The 19,625-nt window shown below is 36.8% G+C and overlaps 1 protein-coding gene and 1 long non-coding RNA gene across 7 annotated transcripts in view; one reads left to right on the forward strand and one right to left on the reverse strand.

Moving 5' to 3' along the window:
* ZFPM2 (zinc finger protein, FOG family member 2) overlaps positions 1-6,654 on the forward strand; it is a 486,429-nt gene extending 479,775 nt beyond the window's left edge. For all 6 annotated transcript variants that reach the window (XM_054518757.2, XM_009244022.4, XM_054518758.2 and 3 more), the window contains 2 exons: positions 754-978; positions 3,153-6,654. In XM_054518757.2, the coding sequence (XP_054374732.2) occupies positions 754-978; positions 3,153-5,644 (2,717 nt within the window). In that variant the 3' untranslated portion in view covers positions 5,645-6,654. The remainder of the gene's footprint in view (positions 1-753; positions 979-3,152) is intronic.
* LOC103891373 (uncharacterized) overlaps positions 1-19,625 on the reverse strand; it is a 287,072-nt gene that overhangs the window by 11,296 nt on the left and 256,151 nt on the right. Inside the window, exon 3 of the long non-coding RNA XR_008509233.1 lies at positions 357-478. This is a non-coding gene — a long non-coding RNA (uncharacterized LOC103891373). The remainder of the gene's footprint in view (positions 1-356; positions 479-19,625) is intronic.

The following is a 19,625-nucleotide window of genomic DNA, read 5'->3' on the forward strand; positions in this document are numbered from 1 at the left end:
TTTTATACCCAGCCCAACACAGAGTTGGGCACATAGTAGCCCATACTGTGTTTAAAAAAAAAAAAATGGTGTCAGGGATTGGCATCAGGGCTAACATTAGTTCAGTCCTTACATCCTTACCTTTTAATGAATCAGATAATTTACATCACTATAAATGTATATTTTTTCTAACCATAAATACAAGTTAAAATAAATATCTTAGGCCAGGCAGGGCTCATGCCTGTAACCCCAGCACTTTGGGAGGCTGAGGCAAGGTGGATCACCTGAGGTAAGGAGTTTGAGACCAGCCTAGCCAACATGGAGAAACCCTGTTTCTACTAAAAATACAAAAATTAGCCAGGCGTGGTGGTGCTCACCTGTAATCCCAGCTACTTGGGAGGCTGAGGCAGGAGAATTGCTTGAACCCAGGAGGTAGAGAGAGGTGGCAGTGAGTTGAGATCGCACCGCTGCACTGCAGCCTAGGTGACAGAGTGAGAATCTGTCGCAAAAAATAAAATAAAATAAAATCAATATCTTGTGTTTTAAATGTTGGAGTCTCCTCTTTCTAGAGTCTGTGGGAAGTTAAATTGCAGAGTACATTTCTTTAAAAGTCGAGTCCTATGCTATAGAACACCACCAAAGACTGTTACTCATCTGATTGCCCAATTAAGAACCTGAGAGCAGAGTCTGAGAAAAATTGAACTAAATGCTGCTTTACCCAAAGTTGGTTTCAAATGGACAGCAGCAAATGTGTCTCTGTGTTTTCACCTGCAGAGGATATATTCCCTTGCAAGTCCTGTGGCATCTGGTATCGGAGTGAGCGGAATCTGCAGGCCCATTTGATGTACTACTGCAGTGGGAGGCAAAGAGAAGCTGCTCCGGTGTCAGAGGAAAATGAAGACAGTGCCCATCAGATTTCCAGCCTGTGCCCCTTCCCACAGTGCACCAAGAGCTTTTCAAATGCTCGAGCTCTAGAAATGCACCTGAATTCACACAGTGGTAAATGCCCCTTTTGTTTCTTCTGTTGCTCCAGAAGACTCTATTATTTTTATAAATATATATGCATTACATGTATACATCTATATCTGTCTATCTGTAGCTATCTATAACATCAAAATCAAACTTTCTGGGTCAACCAGTGTGATCTTAATGCCACTTATACTCAGCATATGTTACTCAAAGGACTTGGGTCTGAATTCTTTTCTTACAAATTCAGTGCTCTGACCACAGGCCATATGTTACTCAAAGGACTTGGGTCTGAATTCTTTTCTTACAAATTCAGTGCTCTGACCACAGGCCAAATCATTCTATTTGTTCTCAACTGAGGTTTTAAAAAAGCACATTATTTTCAAAAGAAAATCTCAGTATCCTTTAAATATTGCCATTTGTTGCTTTAGTGTCAAGCAATCTTTGGAAACTGATCATAGTGTTTCCTATATGGTAAGGAAGAAATAATAGGTACATAAATATAAGTGTGTGCTGAATTGAAATAAAGCTACTCTATTGATAGATCTAATTAAAATTACAGTTCAGGGATGTTTACTTTTAAATATGGATCAGTAAAATATTTCTGACTTCCAAAAGATGCATCATAACAGCTTAGCTGTTTTTTATGACATAAAACTACTTTTAGTACTATGTTTTAAAATCCCTTAAGAAAAAATAGGCTGAAAACAAATAAGCTTTTTAAGGCCCTCTCTTAATAGCAAGGTGGCAACTGTTCCCATTTAATTTGGAATTGTATGCCAGCTATTTTTAGTTTCATTTCATAGCATTCTAATTATCATATTTTTTAAAAAATGAATTTAATCAAATGTACAGAATTCTATTAACTTTAAATAATTTTAGGTACATTCTTGCATGGGACAAACTAGGGACTGAGAATCATAGTTTTTCAGCACCTGTAATACAAACCTTGTAGGACACCTCTGGGTGACTTTCTTAGTGGTCTTTGCCTAGATTAAATGGTTTTAAAATGGAAACACATGTTGAGTTTTAAGCTACTGTTCTAACCTCCAGTGCTCTAGTACAGTTCAAGCTTTTGACTTTGAACCTGTAAAAGTAGGTAATTTCCTTTCTGCTCATCCTCTTTCCTCTCCTTACAAATGAGCTATCTTCATATAGATAATAAAGCAGGGGAAGCAGAAACAGATTGGTTGTCTCAGACGGTGAGTAAGGTCATGTACAAAACAAAAAGAACAGAATACAGGGGTCCTTTCAGCTAAATGGAAAAAAATGAATATTGGATTCATTAAGGAGAAAAAGAGACAAGGATAGGTAGTCCCCTTTATGACTACAGGACTAGGTACCTCTGCCATGTTTTCAGCTTATGAATATAAAAGTCAGTCTTATTTTAGTCCAGAATACAGAGGGGATAAGCCAAGCCTGATTTTACCATATGCTGACCAATGGGAGCTACAGTCAACCTTAGTGATGCTTACCCACCACAGTCAATGGTAATATTCAAAATATTTAATCATGGACTAGAAATAGGCAGTGATCAATCAGCATGGATGCCAATGCGAAATGACTATATTAGTGTACTGGTAGACTATATTAGTCTACCAGCTAAATATCAGCCCTGGATAGAGATAAACTATGTTCAGCAAAACTACTGCATAAAATTTTAAATTTATATTAATATAAATTAAGATGTTATTAATTACTTTACAAAATGGTTTCTATTTGGCTTCTTTAGAATATAACCTATGTGTAGTGTACTGAGAGTTATTTGATTTGCATTGCTTTCAATAGCAACCCTAATGAATGCTCACTTATTCCTAATATAGAGGCTAATGTTATAGTAAGGTTATTGGATTAGTAACTATAAAATCCGAGGCTTAGGCATGGCTTCATCACTTAATAGCTTTATTAACATAATCAATTCCCTTAGCCTCCTTCAGCATGTCTCCTCCTCTGTAAAATGGAGACAGTGACACTTATTCCACTTTGATGCCAGAATATTCATGAAAGTACTTTGAAAACTATAAAGTGCTATTATTATTATCATACACAGTAAGAGATGTCACAAGAAAATAGTTAATATCATGAATGAAATTCTGAAAGATTTCATTCCTATTGTGTTGCAAACATTAGGTCATTAGAAAAGGTTCCTGTCATTCAAAAACCGACACACATGTTTCTCATTGTTCTTATTTTGTATGTCTCTCTAGGAGTGAAAATGGAAGAATTCCTGCCCCCTGGTGCTAGTCTAAAATGCACCGTCTGTAGCTACACTGCTGATTCTGTGATCAACTTTCACCAACACCTGTTCTCCCATCTCACTCAAGCTGCCTTCCGATGTAATCACTGCCATTTCGGCTTCCAGACTCAGAGGGAGTTATTGCAGCACCAGGAGCTCCATGTCCCTAGCGGCAAACTTCCCAGAGAAAGTGACATGGAACACTCTCCAAGTGGAACCGAAGACAGCTTACAGCCAGCCACAGACTTATTGACCAGAAGCGAACTTCCCCAGAGCCAAAAGGCCATGCAGACTAAAGATGCGAGCTCTGACACAGAGCTGGACAAGTGTGAGAAAAAGACTCAGCTCTTTCTCACGAACCAGAGACCAGAGATACAGCCTACAACAAATAAACAAAGCTTTTCTTACACAAAAATAAAGTCTGAGCCCTCTAGCCCAAGACTTGCCTCATCTCCAGTTCAGCCTAATATGGGGCCTTCTTTCCCTGTGGGCCCTTTCCTATCTCAGTTTTCTTTCCCCCAAGATATCACCATGGTCCCTCAAGCTTCAGAGATCTTAGCCAAGATGTCTGAACTGGTGCATCGGCGACTGAGGCATGGCAGTAGTAGCTACCCTCCCGTCATTTACAGCCCTTTGATGCCCAAGGGGGCTACTTGTTTTGAGTGTAACATAACATTCAATAATTTGGATAATTATCTAGTGCACAAAAAGCATTATTGCAGCAGCCGATGGCAGCAGATGGCTAAGTCCCCAGAGTTCCCTAGTGTGTCAGAAAAGATGCCTGAAGCTTTGAGTCCCAACACTGGCCAAACCTCCATAAACCTTCTCAACCCAGCTGCTCATTCTGCTGATCCTGAGAATCCACTTCTTCAAACATCTTGCATCAATTCTTCCACTGTCTTAGATTTAATTGGGCCAAATGGGAAGGGCCATGACAAGGACTTTTCCACTCAAACTAAGAAGCTCTCCACCTCCAGTAACAATGATGACAAAATTAATGGAAAACCTGTTGATGTGAAAAATCCCAGTGTCCCCTTAGTGGATGGGGAAAGTGACCCAAATAAGACTACCTGTGAAGCTTGCAACATTACCTTCAGCCGGCACGAAACATACATGGTCCACAAACAGTATTACTGTGCTACACGCCACGACCCTCCACTAAAGAGGTCTGCTTCCAACAAAGTGCCTGCCATGCAGAGAACCATGCGCACACGCAAGCGCAGAAAGATGTATGAGATGTGCCTACCTGAGCAGGAACAAAGGCCTCCACTGGTTCAGCAGAGATTTCTTGATATAGCCAACCTCAATAATCCTTGTACCTCCACTCAAGAACCCACAGAAGGGCTAGGAGAGTGCTACCACCCAAGATGTGATATCTTTCCAGGAATTGTCTCTAAGCACTTGGAAACTTCTCTGACGATCAACAAGTGTGTTCCAGTTTCCAAATGTGACACTACTCATTCCAATGTTTCCTGCCTAGAGATGGACGTGCCCATAGATCTCAGCAAAAAGTGTTTATCTCAGTCTGAGCGGACGACCACGTCTCCCAAAAGGCTGCTGGACTATCACGAGTGCACTGTGTGCAAGATCAGTTTCAATAAGGTAGAAAACTATCTGGCCCACAAGCAGAATTTCTGCCCGGTTACTGCACATCAGCGTAATGACCTGGGTCAACTGGACAGCAAAGTGTTTCCGAATCCAGAAAGCGAACGAAACAGCCCTGATGTCAGCTACGAAAGAAGCATAATAAAATGTGAGAAAAATGGGAATTTGAAGCAGCCTTCCCCCAATGGAAACTTATTTTCATCCCACCTAGCAACCCTGCAAGGCTTGAAGGTCTTCAGTGAAGCCGCTCAGCTCATTGCTACAAAAGAAGAAAACAGACATTTGTTTCTTCCACAATGCCTTTACCCTGGAGCAATAAAGAAAGCAAAAGGAGCCGACCAGCTTTCTCCATATTATGGAATCAAGCCAAGTGATTATATTTCTGGTTCTCTTGTCATCCATAACACTGACATCGAGCAAAGCACAAATGCAGAAAATGAATCTCCTAAAGGCCAGGCTTCCTCAAATGGGTGTGCTGCGCTGAAGAAAGATTCTCTGCCATTGTTGCCCAAAAATCGAGGAATGGTAATAGTGAATGGTGGACTGAAACAAGATGAGAGACCTGCTGCCAACCCACAGCAAGAGAACATTTCCCAGAATCCTCAGCATGAAGACGACCACAAATCTCCCTCGTGGATCTCTGAGAACCCATTAGCTGCCAATGAGAATGTCTCACCAGGAATTCCCTCAGCAGAGGAACAGTTGTCTAGTATAGCAAAAGGTGTGAATGGTTCCAGCCAGGCTCCAACCAGTGGGAAATATTGCCGGCTGTGTGATATCCAGTTCAACAACCTTTCAAACTTTATAACTCACAAGAAGTTTTATTGCTCATCACATGCAGCGGAACATGTCAAATGAACTAACTAAATAAACATCAGTCACCTTTGGTATCAGTGTTTAGTATGTTGTTCTAACCAGTCCAGAAAAAAAAAATAAGCTGTTTGAATTACATCTGGGCAATCAGGAGATAATTCATTATGGCTGAGTTGAAGACTTAAGGTGTAATTTCATTACAGTCCATTAGTAAAGTGTATTATTGGTGCCATTTTCAAAAAAAAATTAATTTATTTTACCAGCAGTATTCATAGCTGTGGTTATGTTATTTTTTATTTAAAAACTTTATATTAAAGTCATTTGTAATGTTATTGTATAGTTATTGTGTAGCACATATGGTTTGCACTGTATAGTAGCTTTTAAAGAAAATAGTCACAAACAATACAGAAAAGCATTTTAGAAATAGCTTCAAAAGCACTTGTGTATCTTGATTTTTTCTTATATGCTGTTGCAGATATATGTATATGCTAAAATATAACTTGCAAAGCTGTTCTAAATACACATGCTATAAGTTCGCCTTAAGATTTCAATTCTTGGATAATCAGGCTCCGTTTGCACTTTATATTTTAGCAGATACAGTCTCTTAGTCACTAGGCTTTGCATTTGTATGTAGCTGTATGTTTCCGTCCATTTTCTTAATCCTAAACCTGTATGTTAAATGAAGATGGCAATTTTTTTCTTGTATAGTACTTGTATTTTCTTTCGCTGATGCAGCTCTGTCTCAATTTTTAAACCTTTGCTGTTAAATGCAATACTTTATAAAGAATGAACAAAATTACTGGAAGCAGTATTGTAAGTAATGAAGTAGTATTAATCAGTTTTATCTTTTGAAAGGCACAGTCTAAATCGAAACCCTAAACTCAATGCTGCAAGTATGAATTTAATTCATATATAAGATCTATTTAAATATGAGTAGCAATACTGCACCTGGTGATCACAAAGATAATGTTCTACTTCTGATAGAAATAATTTCTCAACAAATGTTGTTACTATGCATGTATATGGATGGAATAAAATTCCAGATTGTTGGAGAAGTTTGGCATACTTTTTTCCCTTTAAAATAGAAGAGAAACCCTAAATCTATTCTTTGTGATGAGAATAGTTTCAAAATGGCAACGAATGGCTGTAATAACACAATGACAAATCAGTAAAGAGAAAGATTGTCCTTTACATACACCTAATTAATATAACTTGCTCTATTAAAATGAACTAGAGGCTCCAGGCCATGAAACTAGAAAAGTTCTTCATTATAACTATGTATAATTAGCAGAATCTCTGTCTGCCTTTCCCCATGATCGCTGCAGCACAGAAAAAGAGCAATTTCTTGCATGTCTACAAAACTTACAAGCCATATGCACAAGAATCAACACAAATGTTGGTCAAATGCGCCCAAGATTCAGATGAAGTTTACCAGAGAGAGAGGTTTGCATTTTGAGCAATGGTGATGTGGTATGGTAAAGTGACTCTGATGAGTAAAGATGTGCAAATCTAATGCTCGGGATTCGTAAAAGATTGATTTTATACATCTCATTTGTATAATCCAGGAGTTTGCATATTGAGGGTGAATGGAGAGCAGAGAACGTGGGCCTAATGGACCACCCAGAAGCATTGAGAGTGACTTGGCAGACATGATGGTCTCCTGCAAAATTAGAAATCTCCTGACTTGGAAAGGCAACTACCCACTTGAGGCTAAGATACACTCTTTACAGATAGGTTGTGATGCACTATTATTCATCCATATTGAATCTGATAACATAACGAACATAAATGTTGGCCTTAACCATAACATACAAATACTGTGACAAAACATAAAAAAAAAAATACTATATGTTGTCAAAAACATTTCTCCAGTTGCTTGTTGAGAATAACTATTTTCAGAATTGAAATCATGGCATTAACTGATGCCTTCCATTTCAGTCAGTGATTAAATAAACAGTGAGCTGAACAGAACTAATGTGCTTAATAGTGTGAAACAGGAATCTCTCAAAGTATGAGATCCTTGGGGATCAATGGAGATGTTCAGAAAGACCTTTGTGGTGCACAGATTGGAACTGGTAGGGTTGAGTATTCTTAAGAGGACTTTCTTCCCCAATCTCTTTTTCATCCTCTTTCCTCTTCAAAAAGAAAGAAAGAAAAAAAATTAGCCAAACCAACATATATTTATTGATTATGTGGCTTATATCCACTATTTAGGGGATGAAGGCAAAGAAATATAACACATAACTCTTTCCTCAAAGAGCTTATAATTTGATTCAATTTAGTGCTTCTCAACACTTCTCTCATTAGAATTGCCTAAGGAACATTTTAAAATGCCAATTATTTATATAGTTTTGTACATTGGGCCTTACCCTAGATTAGTTAAAGAAACCCTCAAGCCTGTGAGCTCTGAGAATCTATACCTTATAAAACCTGTCCAGGTGGTTCTAATATGCAAACAGTGTTGGGAAATATTGAAAGGTAAATTAGAAGAAAATATGAAGGATAAGTGAGACTAAGTATAGTAAAAGAACAAAAAGATAAAAGGAAACCAATATGGGATGAAAGAGTTGAGACAGGCTGCACAAATAGGGTGGGTTCTAGAGAGGTGGATACCATGGTAAGGAAGGCTACCTTTAGGTTGCCCTGAGATATTTGTACAGTGTATCCAAAGGGTGTTTATTTCAAGTATTGTTTATATAGTTGAAAGTAAGTTCTAGTAGCTGTTCACAGAAAGAAGAACATAGCATAGGTTGAAGTAGTGACGTTTGGATCAGAACTAGATCCTGGAGAGTGTAGAGGAAGAAAATGGTATCTCTACATGTGGCAATCACTGTATGTTACAGTAGAAAAGTGGACTACAACTGGCATGTGAGGGTGAAAAGTGAGTAAAAACTTTTCAAAAGAGAGTTTAGATTGGCAAGAAAAGGAAGCTGAAGTGGGAGGATTGCTCGAGCCCAGGAGTTGGAGACTGCAGTCCCTTATGATCACACCTGTGAATAGTCATTGTACTCATGCCTGGGCAATGTAGCAATACCCAATCTCTAAATAATAAAAAATGAATTTAAAAAAGAAAATAAAAGTATAAATAGGGATCTGGTATCACAAGACTTTGAGTGGCAGACTAAGGTTTATGGGCTTGCCTTATACTTTGCCTCCTAAATAGGTCATCAAATGAAAACTATGTTTAGGAATGGTAATAGACTAAGTATGAGGTCTAGATGCTACACAGAGGAAGCTTATTTAAAAGGCCATAGTGATGTTTTCAAATGAAGGGGGGAAATGAGAGCCTGTACCAGGTGAATGGAGAAGCACAAGTGTGGGTACAAGATTACATAATGAATTAATGAGTAACCAACAAGACTTGGTACAAGTTAGTGAAGATGAAATCAAACAAGAAGTCAAATATCTTCAACCCACACTGATTAAAAAATGTCCCATGTTCAATAAACATTGAGGTTAGAATATTACCGTCGGTTGAGTAATCTAGTTGAAGGTAGTAAAAGGAACAACGGTTTATATCAGTTCTTCAGATTGTTGTATTTCAATTATCTATAGAATTCTGAAGCCTACTAAATGAGAATAGGTTCGTTTTCAAGTTTTTTTTGTTTGTTTGTTTGTTTTTTAGCAAAGCAATCCTAGGGTATTCTGTGTTGTTTTCCCTTGACCACAATGGAGAACCTTTGAATTAAACAGAGAGAGTGGGAAGCTGTGTGCAAAATTAATTAAGCTGGCAGCAGAATTTAGTATATAATTGGTCTTTCAAGTGCTTCTTTCTAATATGTAACAGATTTGAGTGTTTAAAACTACTATAATTTAAAATAATTCAGCATATATGTTTTAATATTGAAATTAAAATGGAAAATCAAGTTGTTACGGAATCTGTGAGCACTATTTGAAAACCTTTTAGCCAGTGAGAATGCTCTCATTTTCAGGCAAAATTAAGGGTCAGAGATTTTAAGTGCTCAAAGTTATAAAGCTAATAATTGAGAATCAGATACCTGGGTTTTGCCCTCCGATTACCTGCTGACATCATGTTATTTCCTTCATTAAAACAGAAGACAAACACTAAGGCATGTGATGATATCCATGTTATCCAAATGTCTTGGTCTCCAATCTGTGACTTGAAAGCAAGGCAACGTTTCCCTTTAAATGCCTAAATTTCAATGACTTAAGCCCCCACTAGCTTGTATGCCAGAATATGGACTAATAAGCTATTGACATTTTCCCAGTGTGGCAATCCTTATGAGACTGCTCTTGGATGGGCTGAGGGGGTCACCACCACCTTCTCCAGGTAAGGACCACTGCTTTCACATTCAGGTTTCAAGGGAAGAGACACTGCTCTCCCCTTACCACATAATCACCAGCATCAGACATGCCTCACTCTTAATAACACTGTCCATCAGTATTTCCTTAAAGTTCAGGAAAGATAGACGAGAAAAGCAATGTACAGGATACCTCTCAAGTACTCCAGTGACCTACATCTAACCCCCAGCTTTCTTACAGGATGACCACCTGAACTCTCTGCACCGTAAGTGGATCCACACCTCTCATGCTGAGGTGTCATAAACAATTTCACAGTAGGACCCAAAGGGAAGCAGTTTTTCGCTCATCCTAGTCACAAGTTCACCTCTGGAATACTCACTTCCTGCCTTAATACTGACCCCTTTAAGGTGCCCCCATCTTATCCTTCTAGCCACACCACATTAGATTCCACAAGTCATCAGAACACTCAGGCCAAGGGCTGCATATCTTAAAAACAGAGGCATCAGTAGTCAGTCCGATATATTTACATAGCGAATTCACGGCCTTTGAGGCCTCTTCTCATTTTCTTTGAGAAAGTGCTTAAAGAAGAAAACATATAAAATAGGTCAATGAGAAAAAGTTGAAAGTACAGGCAAAGGGTAATTTAAATCCATACTTAGAAGGGAAACATTTCTCTAATGAAAACTGTGAAAACAAAGCAAAAACAAAAAGAAGAACTATTCATTTCATAAGCAACTTTTTTCTATTAATTTATAGAATGGTTGAAGTTCTTGAAGTTGCCATATCTCAAACATGTTCATGCAGAAACATGTCTGTTTGTTCCTGTCACCCAGTAACGTTAATAAATATAAATTGACTGAAAATGGTGCTTTTCCGATAACTAAAGATGGTCATTCCCCACAACAAATTGTCTTTATTCTTAAAAGCCAAAATTCCCTATAGTTTTTTTAGAAGTTTTTTTTCCCAGTTTCTAATTATCAAGGATTCAAATGATCTTAACTTGGGTCACCTTGTCACATAATAAGGGAAATGTACAAGTAGGAAATATTTTTAGTTTCACAGATGCAGAAATAATTAGCAATCTCCAAAATATGTCAGCTTTTAGCTTCAACATTATTCTCTAACACCAAACCTTTATAAGGTTCATTTTGAAAAGTGTCAATATTAAATTATTGACATTTAAGACTCAGAAATTATTTTATACTCACTTGCGCATAGAGCTCAGCTTAGTAATTTTCAGTGGGTTTGAAACACCCAAACTTCTAATTTCATGAACTAATATAAGCCATTTCTGTATTCTGCTCCTGCTAGATTATCGTAAAGTAGTAAGCAAAGGACTGGATATTGAAGAGTGAAATAAGTCACAAATTTAGTAACTAGTACCTGGTACAGATCCATTATGGTGACCCTTAATAAAGGTTTCTGAATGGATTTATGAATGAATAATGGAGATAGAAAACAGCTGGTATATGAATATATGCGTGAATAATGCATGAAGGAGTAAATGACTAGTTGAGAACCTGATCTAATTACTAATTAATGAAAAGGGATAATTTGCCAGATAGTTTTCAAACCATTGCTTTTTGATATGGGGTTGCATGTTCATTATTTCACTACCATTGCAGGAAAATAAAACCACATGCATATATGAAAATCTCCTTCCTTGTAAAGTCAGTATCTGGCATAAGTATGTCAAACAGACAACCCTATACAGGGAAATAGTTACAAAAGTGTTGGATAGCCTGAGGGAGTTGAAAGGGATTGGGAACCTCAGGAACCCATCGTCACTCTGAAGACTGGAGGAGCAAGAGGGAAAATGGTATTTCCAAGAAACAATGATTATCATGTTGCTATTGGATCTACCACACTATAGCTTTGTAGGAAGCCAGGAGGCCAAACTCCTGCTGATAGTGAAGAATCTCAAGAGTCCAAACTAACATCGATGTCAGTGATAAATCCAGAGCCCCTGAAGGCCGTACCACTGAGACTGCTGGAGATGGGGTGGCATTTGCTTCCACTTCTTGGAGTGTACTAATTTCATAGGAATCTGCTATTGTCCACTGTTGCTGCTGCTGTCACCATAGGTGCCATCCAAAGCAGAAAACAAGAGCTTCTCCTTTCTTCCTGTCTTTTAATATCCAAACAATGTCTTCCATAAGCAAAAGCAAGCCAGACATCACCTGGCAAGGGAGTCTGGAAAATGTGACCTGAGCAAAGTAGGAATAGACAATCAACTGGCATAGACCAGCCTGAGAGCTTAGCTTGAAAGGTGCTGTGTTTTCTTATCACAACTTCTCATCTTCTACTTCTATCTTTCCTTCTAAGATGGAACAGAATAACTCAATTCAATAGCTAAAATTCTAGCCACTTTCACTCTCTCTAGTGTATATAAATCTAACATAAACATTTTCTGCAGATAGGGAGAAAGGAACGTATTAGTTCTTCATGACTGCTGTGATAACAAATTACCACAAATTTGGTGACTTGAAAAAACAAAACTGTATTCTCACAGTTGTGGAGGCCAAGAGTCTGATATCAAGATGTTGGCAGGGCTGTGCTTCCTTCAGTGTCACTGGGAGATAATACTTTCTTGACTTTTCTAGCTTCTGGTGACTGTCAGCATTCCTTGTCTTGTGTCTACATCACTCCAGTCTCTGTCTCCATAGTAGCATTATCCCCTCTTCTGTCTGTCATTTCCTCCTGCCTCTTTTATAAGAACATCAATGATTGCCTTTAGGATCCACAAGGATAATCTTGAATAATCCCCCATGTCAAGATCGTAAATCACATCTGCAAAGATCTTTTTGTCCTACGAGACAACATTTAGAGGTTCTAGAGATTAGGACCTGATATCTTTGGGGATCGTTTTTCAGTCTCCTGTAGGGAAGTATTGAAATACTCTGGCCAATAGGGAGGTAGAGGAGAGGAGATAGACAGAAGCCATATAGAGAGAAGACAGGAGCCATCACCCTTTTCAAAAGTTATGGCTCCCAGCCAGGTTCTACAAACTGTGGCAGCACAGCAGAAATTAAGTTAATCCCAAGCTGGTGAATCTCTTGGAACTTGACTGAGACACAAATGTTATTAACAAGCATCAATAATATTCCATAAAAAAGTAAAATATCTAAACCAACAGGTCTCAACTGATCACTCACGACCCAATCATGAAGCATAATTGAGTCTGATGACAGCTCTGCAGCAGGTGGTGTATCTATTTGCAACTTAATAAACCTTATTAATTCAGAGAATCATGAAAAATCAGACGCAGGCTGGGAAAAAGTTTACTTTGGCACTATCTAGAAAAAAGAGTTTGCTCAGTATATTAATAGAGTAAACAGGATTGAAAGAAAATAAACTTTTTTCAAGAACCTTAGCTGCTCCATTTTGCATACAAATAATATATTAATTTCAAACAGTTTTTATCTACATATTAAAGAAGGATGTCAGAGCTTTTTGCTTGGCAATGCTTCTTTGATCATTCATTCCATTTTCTACATATGATGTAATCTGGTTTCAGATGGTGTAAATGTATAAAATTCACTAAGAACAGAACTTTTTTTTCCCTATTGGGGTTCATTGACCCTCAAGGAAAACAGTTAATCAAGTAAAATACAATCTTTTTATATTCATAGGAAAATATACACTGATAAAATAATTTTTCTTTTAAAATTAGAAATAGAGGCATAAAAATTTATAAAAATTCAGTAAATGTAAAAAATACATATTCAATATCATAGCTGGTTTAAAGTAAGAGTCTCATGCCAGAAAGAGTAAGTGGTTCAGATGAACAAAGAATGAAGGCAATAAACATGGAAATCATAAGAAAAAATCTTAAGAGGAACAGACAGAAAATTCAAGACAAAGACAGGAAGTAACAGGAAGATGTTCACATCAGAACACTCACAGACATGCCTGTGTGAACACACAGGCTCCGTCCTCCTGCTACAATGTAAATGGCACCTGATCTTAGTCAAAACCAATCCTACGTAAGCATCCCATTCCTTCTAACCAATTTGATGATGTAGCATCTTCAATTATTCTCTCACTTTCTTGGCACAAAAGCAAGAGATTTATCTTCGTCAATTGATGTCAGGACTTGAACTAGAAGCAACAATGCTCCAAATTGAAGTGTGAACCAGAAATGAAAGGGTTTTCTTTATATGTTCTGGATTCTAATCCTGGGAGGTGGCTAGAGTTCCAATGTTGCTCAGATTAAATTCCTGTTTGTCTAGTGGATGTAGACTTGCAGCAGATTCAATTTAATTTAGAGATCAAAAGAATGTGATATTACACATACACAGTTTTGAGCAGTAAGTGTTATACCTACTACATGAGTCCTATAATTATTATTTTTTCAATGAGCAAATTGAGCCTTAAAGCAGTTGAATGAGTTCCCCAAATGGCAGAACTAGTGGAGCCAAGTGTTTGAACCCAGTTATTTGTCTAGAAGTCTTTGCTGCTCTTTCTCCTAGGGCCCTGGTTCTCACTGCCTCTACCTCAAGCCAGATTTCTTATTATCTTGTTGCAGTTCTGCCTGATGCCTCTTATACCCAGTGGCGTAGAAATTTTCTGAGTTAGGATAACCATAAGTCACATTCTGCCTGGGAAAGTCCTAGCCTTTTTCAGAATTTGTCTTAAATTTTTCATAAGTATTTTTATCAAGAGTTGCATGAAAATAATTGGATGGTTCCATAGACTTCCAGTTTTGTTTCCAACTTCTATCATCTCCACTGCCAGTGGAGAAGGTGCATGTCCAGTGACTAGATTTCTCTTTAACGTGTGATTAAAGCTGAAAGACAACCAGAGGTAACCTATCTTTTGTTTTTACCCTGTCCAGAGGCAATGTAACTAACACTTTCTTTTCAAGGACAATGCATAAGGTATTTGATGACAAAGCACTTGTGGACAGAAGCAGTTAAGGACAATTTAACTCTACTCTTCTTTTGTTCAGCAGCTTTTAGAGCTGCTGTGCCTGCCCACTATTTGATATACCTGTGTGTCGACCACAAACATGCACAAAGCCCCACTAAGCAATGAAATCTACAAAAAAAGTGAGAAATTACTGACTAGACTATGGCATATACTAGAAATAGAAGAGTAGTTATTTCATTGTAGAAATTATAGAGAGTCTAATGCTCTGGTTACTCTGGTTTTATCAGGTAGTATATGGTTGTATATGGTATAAATATACAACCAGTTACCTATTTTTGTTGTTTGGTAACACATTTATGTTGCAATATGCCATTTTAGCAAAATGCTTAACATGCTGTATTAGTCCATTTTCACACTACTATGAAGAACTGCCCGACACTGGGTAATTTATAAAGGAAAGAGGTTTAATTGACTCACAGTTCAGCAAGGGCTGGGGAGGCCTCAGGAAACTTACAATCATGGAAGGTGGTGAAGGGGAAGCAAGGCACCTTCTTTGCAATGCAGCAGGAAGGAGAATGAATGCAGGAGGAACTACCAAACACTTATAAAATGATCAGATCTCATGGGAACTCAGTTACTATCATGAGAACAGCATGGGGGGAAACGGCCCCCATGATGCAATTACCTCCACCTGCTCTCTCCCTTGACACGTGGGGATTACAGGGATAGTAATTCAAGATGAGATTTTGGTGGGAATACAAAGCCTAACCATGTCACATACAATGTCACATTTAATAAAAAATTAAGAACTGAAACTTACATTTTTCAAGAAAGTTAGATAATGAATGTGTAACTTAAATTGTTTTATTGACACCTATCTTTCACCAAGCAAGTTATAGAGATAAATTAACCAAACAAAGTCAGGTCACATAAATTTGTTCAAGAATATTTGGTATCTACTTCAAATTTAGTCATTATTCAGCTAATTGGGCCTGAAGATTATGATTCAATATATGCAGCTGCAGAAGACGCACATGTGTTACTCTGGAAAGCATGACTTTCACTTAGATTAAATGACTAATTTCTATAAACTTCAGTATTGGAATTGCTATATAGCACACACATAATTCAGAACTTTTCAAAATAAGGTACAACATTCTTTCAATTAAAATAGAAGTCATAGTTGGGAAATTTTAAATATGCATATATTTTAAATTGAATTTTATGTTATATTTTTAATTAAGTTATGAATTTAATTTTAAGGCATTTGTGTCATGTATACATACATACACATAGAATTATTTACTGAACAAAATGCTTGTGATAAAGCTAATGTTCAAGGTGAAATAATTATTGCATTGCAATACTCACTTTTTCTTCATTTTCCACCAACGGATATTAGAAATATTTGAATTATTAATACTCATGTACGTGTCTTATAAGGGTATTGAACTTTTTTTTACTATGTCCTCTGAATTTTGGGTACATTTAATTCAAAATCATTTATAAATATTTAATTAATATATTAAACAAATAAAATGTCAAATGGTTTCAAAGAAGCAAACAGATATAAAACTTATCACTAAGTTAGGAAATTCCTTATCACTAACATAGGAAATCTAGGTTTATTAAACATTGAGAGTTAAAACAGTGTCTAAGATTTAGTTTTTTCATTTTGTAATTGCATTTTATATTAATTTGGAGGAAAGCTCTTTTGTTGGAGTTTCTATTTGTAATTTGATAGTTTTTATTGCAATGAAATGAAATAGGAAAGTTTATAATCTTACATTATGTACACAAATAATACAGATAATTATTTGATAAATTTAAAAAATATATATTTTACAAAAGAAGGCACTTGTGATTCAACATGTGAAGCAACAAAAAGAATAGTCCTTCTAAATATATGTGAACTGAAACTTTTGCACTTTTCAATTTAAAAAAACCAGAAAAGTTAAAGCATTTCTCATTTAGCAAGTTATCTCTGAGATTATACTTATGTACTAAAAACAAATATACTGCTTATGCTATATATTTGTATACATATTATAAATGGGATCTTATATTCAGTTTATTTTGTTTTTTAAACTTTATTTTGAAATAGATTTGCAGAAGATCTGCAAAAATAGTACAGAGTTATCATGTACATTTACCCAATGTCCCTTAATATTAACATTTCATATAACCATGGTACATTTTTTAAAAACTTACATTGGAACAATAATATTAGCTAAACTATATTCCAATTTCATCGACCTTTTTCTATTTCAGTAACCAACCCAGGATACCATGTTGCATTTATCCATAATGCCTCCTTAGTCTCCTACAATGTATGCTTCTACTTTACTTTTTACGACCTTAACGTCAGATATTTTGTAGAATATCCATCAGTGTGAGGTTGTCTGTTTTTTTTTTGTGTGTGTGTGTGTTGTTTGTTTGTTTGTTTGTTTTTTCTTATGGTTGGCCTACAGTTAGAGACTTGGGAGAACAGCACAGAGGTGAAATGCTTCTCACTACATTTTATCAGGGCATAGATACATGATAACAACATAACTTATCAATGGTGATATTAACCTTGGTCACTTAGGTAAGTTGGTATCTGTCAGGTTGTCTACTGTAAAATTATCTTTTTTTTTCTTACTGTACTCTATTCATTAGAAGTAAGTCACTAAATCTGGCCAACATTCAAGGAATGGGGTATTAAGTTCCACTTCCTGGAGGGAAGGGAATAAAAAATTTCATGTCTTAAAACCATTACAGTAATTAATAAATATTTGTGGGGAGATTTTTTAACTTTAAAAAACATTTTAGTGGGTAAATAGTATGTGTATACATTTATGGAGTACATAAGATGTTTTGATACAGGCATGAAATGTGAAATAAGCACACCATGGAGAATGGGGTGTCCATCCCCTGAAGCATTTATCATTTGAGTTACAAACAATCCAATTACACACTTTGAGTTACTTAAAAATGTACAATTAAGTTATTATTTTATTATTGACTATTGTCACCCTGTTGTGCTATCAAACAGTATTATTATTTTTTTTAAGATGCTGTCTCACTCTCCCGCCCAAGCTGGAGTGCAGTGGTGTGATCATGACTCACTGCAGCCTCAACCTCCTGGGCTTAAGCAATCCTCCTACCTCAGCCTTCTGAGTAGCTGGGACTACAGATGCATACCACCATGCCCAGCTAATTTTTGTATTTTTTGTAGAGACGAGGTTTCACCATGTTGCCCAGGCTGGTCTTGAACTCCTGGGCTCAAGCAACATAGCCTCCTCAGTCTCCCAAAAGTGCTGGGACTACAAGAGTGAGCCACTGTGCCCAGCCTCAAATAGTATGTCTTACTAATTCTTTCTAACTATTTTTTGTACCCGTTAAGCACCCCCACCCCGCCCCCAGCCACGCACTAACTTTCCCAGCCTCTGGTAACCATCCTTCTACTCTCTATGTCTATGAGTTCAATTGTTTGGATTTTTAGATCCTACAAATACATGAGAACAAAGATTTTTTCTTTCTGTGCCTGGCTTATTTTATTTAACATAATGATCTCCAGTTCCAAACATGTTGTTGTAAATGACTGGATCTCATTATTTTTTATGGCTGAAGAGTACTCCATTGGGTATTCATCTGTTGATGGACACTTAGGTTGCTTCCAAATCTTGGCTTTTGTGAACAGTACTGAAACAAATATGAGAGAGCAGATACCTTTTCAATATACTGATTTATTTTCTTTGGGTTATACACCAATCCCTCAATGGGATTGTAGGATTGTATGGTAGCTCTACCTTTTAGTTTTTTGAGAAACCTTCATACTCTTCTCCATAGTGATTGTACTAATTTACATTCCCACCAACACTGTACAAGGGTTCCCTTTTCTCCAAATCCTCACCAGCATTTGTTATTTCCTGTCTTTTGGATATAAACCATTTTAATAGGGATGAAACAATATCTCCTTGTAGCTTTTGATTTACATTCTCTAGTGATCAGCGATGTTCAGCACCTTTTCATATGCCTGTTTGCCCTCTGTATGTCTTCTTAAGAAATGTTTATTCAAATCTTTTGCCCATTTTTTGATAGGATCATTACATTTTTTCCTATAGAGTTTTCTAAGTTCCTTGTCTATTCTGGTTATTAATCTCTTGTCAGATGGGCAGTTTGGAAATATTTTCTCCCATTTTGTGGGTTGTCTCTTCACTTTGTTGATTGTATCATTTGCTGTGCAGAAGGTTTTTAACTTGATGTGATCCCATTTGTCCATTTTTGCTTTGGTTGCCTGTGCTTGTGGGGTATTACTCAAGACATGTCCTGGAGAGTTTCCCCAATGTTTTCTTGCAGTAGTTTCATAGTTTGAGGTCTTAGATTTAAGTCTTTAATCCATTTTGATTTAATTTTTGTATATGGCAAGAGATAGAGGTCAGGTTTCATTCTTCTGCATAAAGATATCCTGTTATCCAAGCATCATTTATTGAAGAGATTATCTTCTCCACAGTGTACGTTCTTGGCACCTTCGTTGAAAATGAGTGGGCTATAAATACATGGATTTGTTTCTGGGTTATCCATTCTGTTCCATTGGTCTGTGTGTCTGTTTTTATGCCAGTTGCATGCTATTTTGGATACAATAGCTCTGTAGTGTAATTTGAAGTCAGGTAATGTGATTCATCCAGTTTTGTTCTTTTTGCTTAGGATAGCTTTGGCTATTTTGAATCTTTTGTGGTTCCATATAACTTTTAGGATCATTTTTTTCTATTTCTCTGAGGAATGCCGTTGGTATTTTGACAGTGATTGCATTGAATCTGTAAATTGCTCTGAATAATATGGACATTTCAACAATATTGATTCTTCCAATCCATGAACATTGAATATCTTTCCATTATTTAGTGTCCTC

The sequence above is a fragment of the Pongo abelii genome, chromosome 7 (genome assembly GCF_028885655.2).
Source record: "Pongo abelii isolate AG06213 chromosome 7, NHGRI_mPonAbe1-v2.0_pri, whole genome shotgun sequence".
Taxonomy (NCBI): domain Eukaryota; kingdom Metazoa; phylum Chordata; class Mammalia; order Primates; family Hominidae; genus Pongo; species Pongo abelii.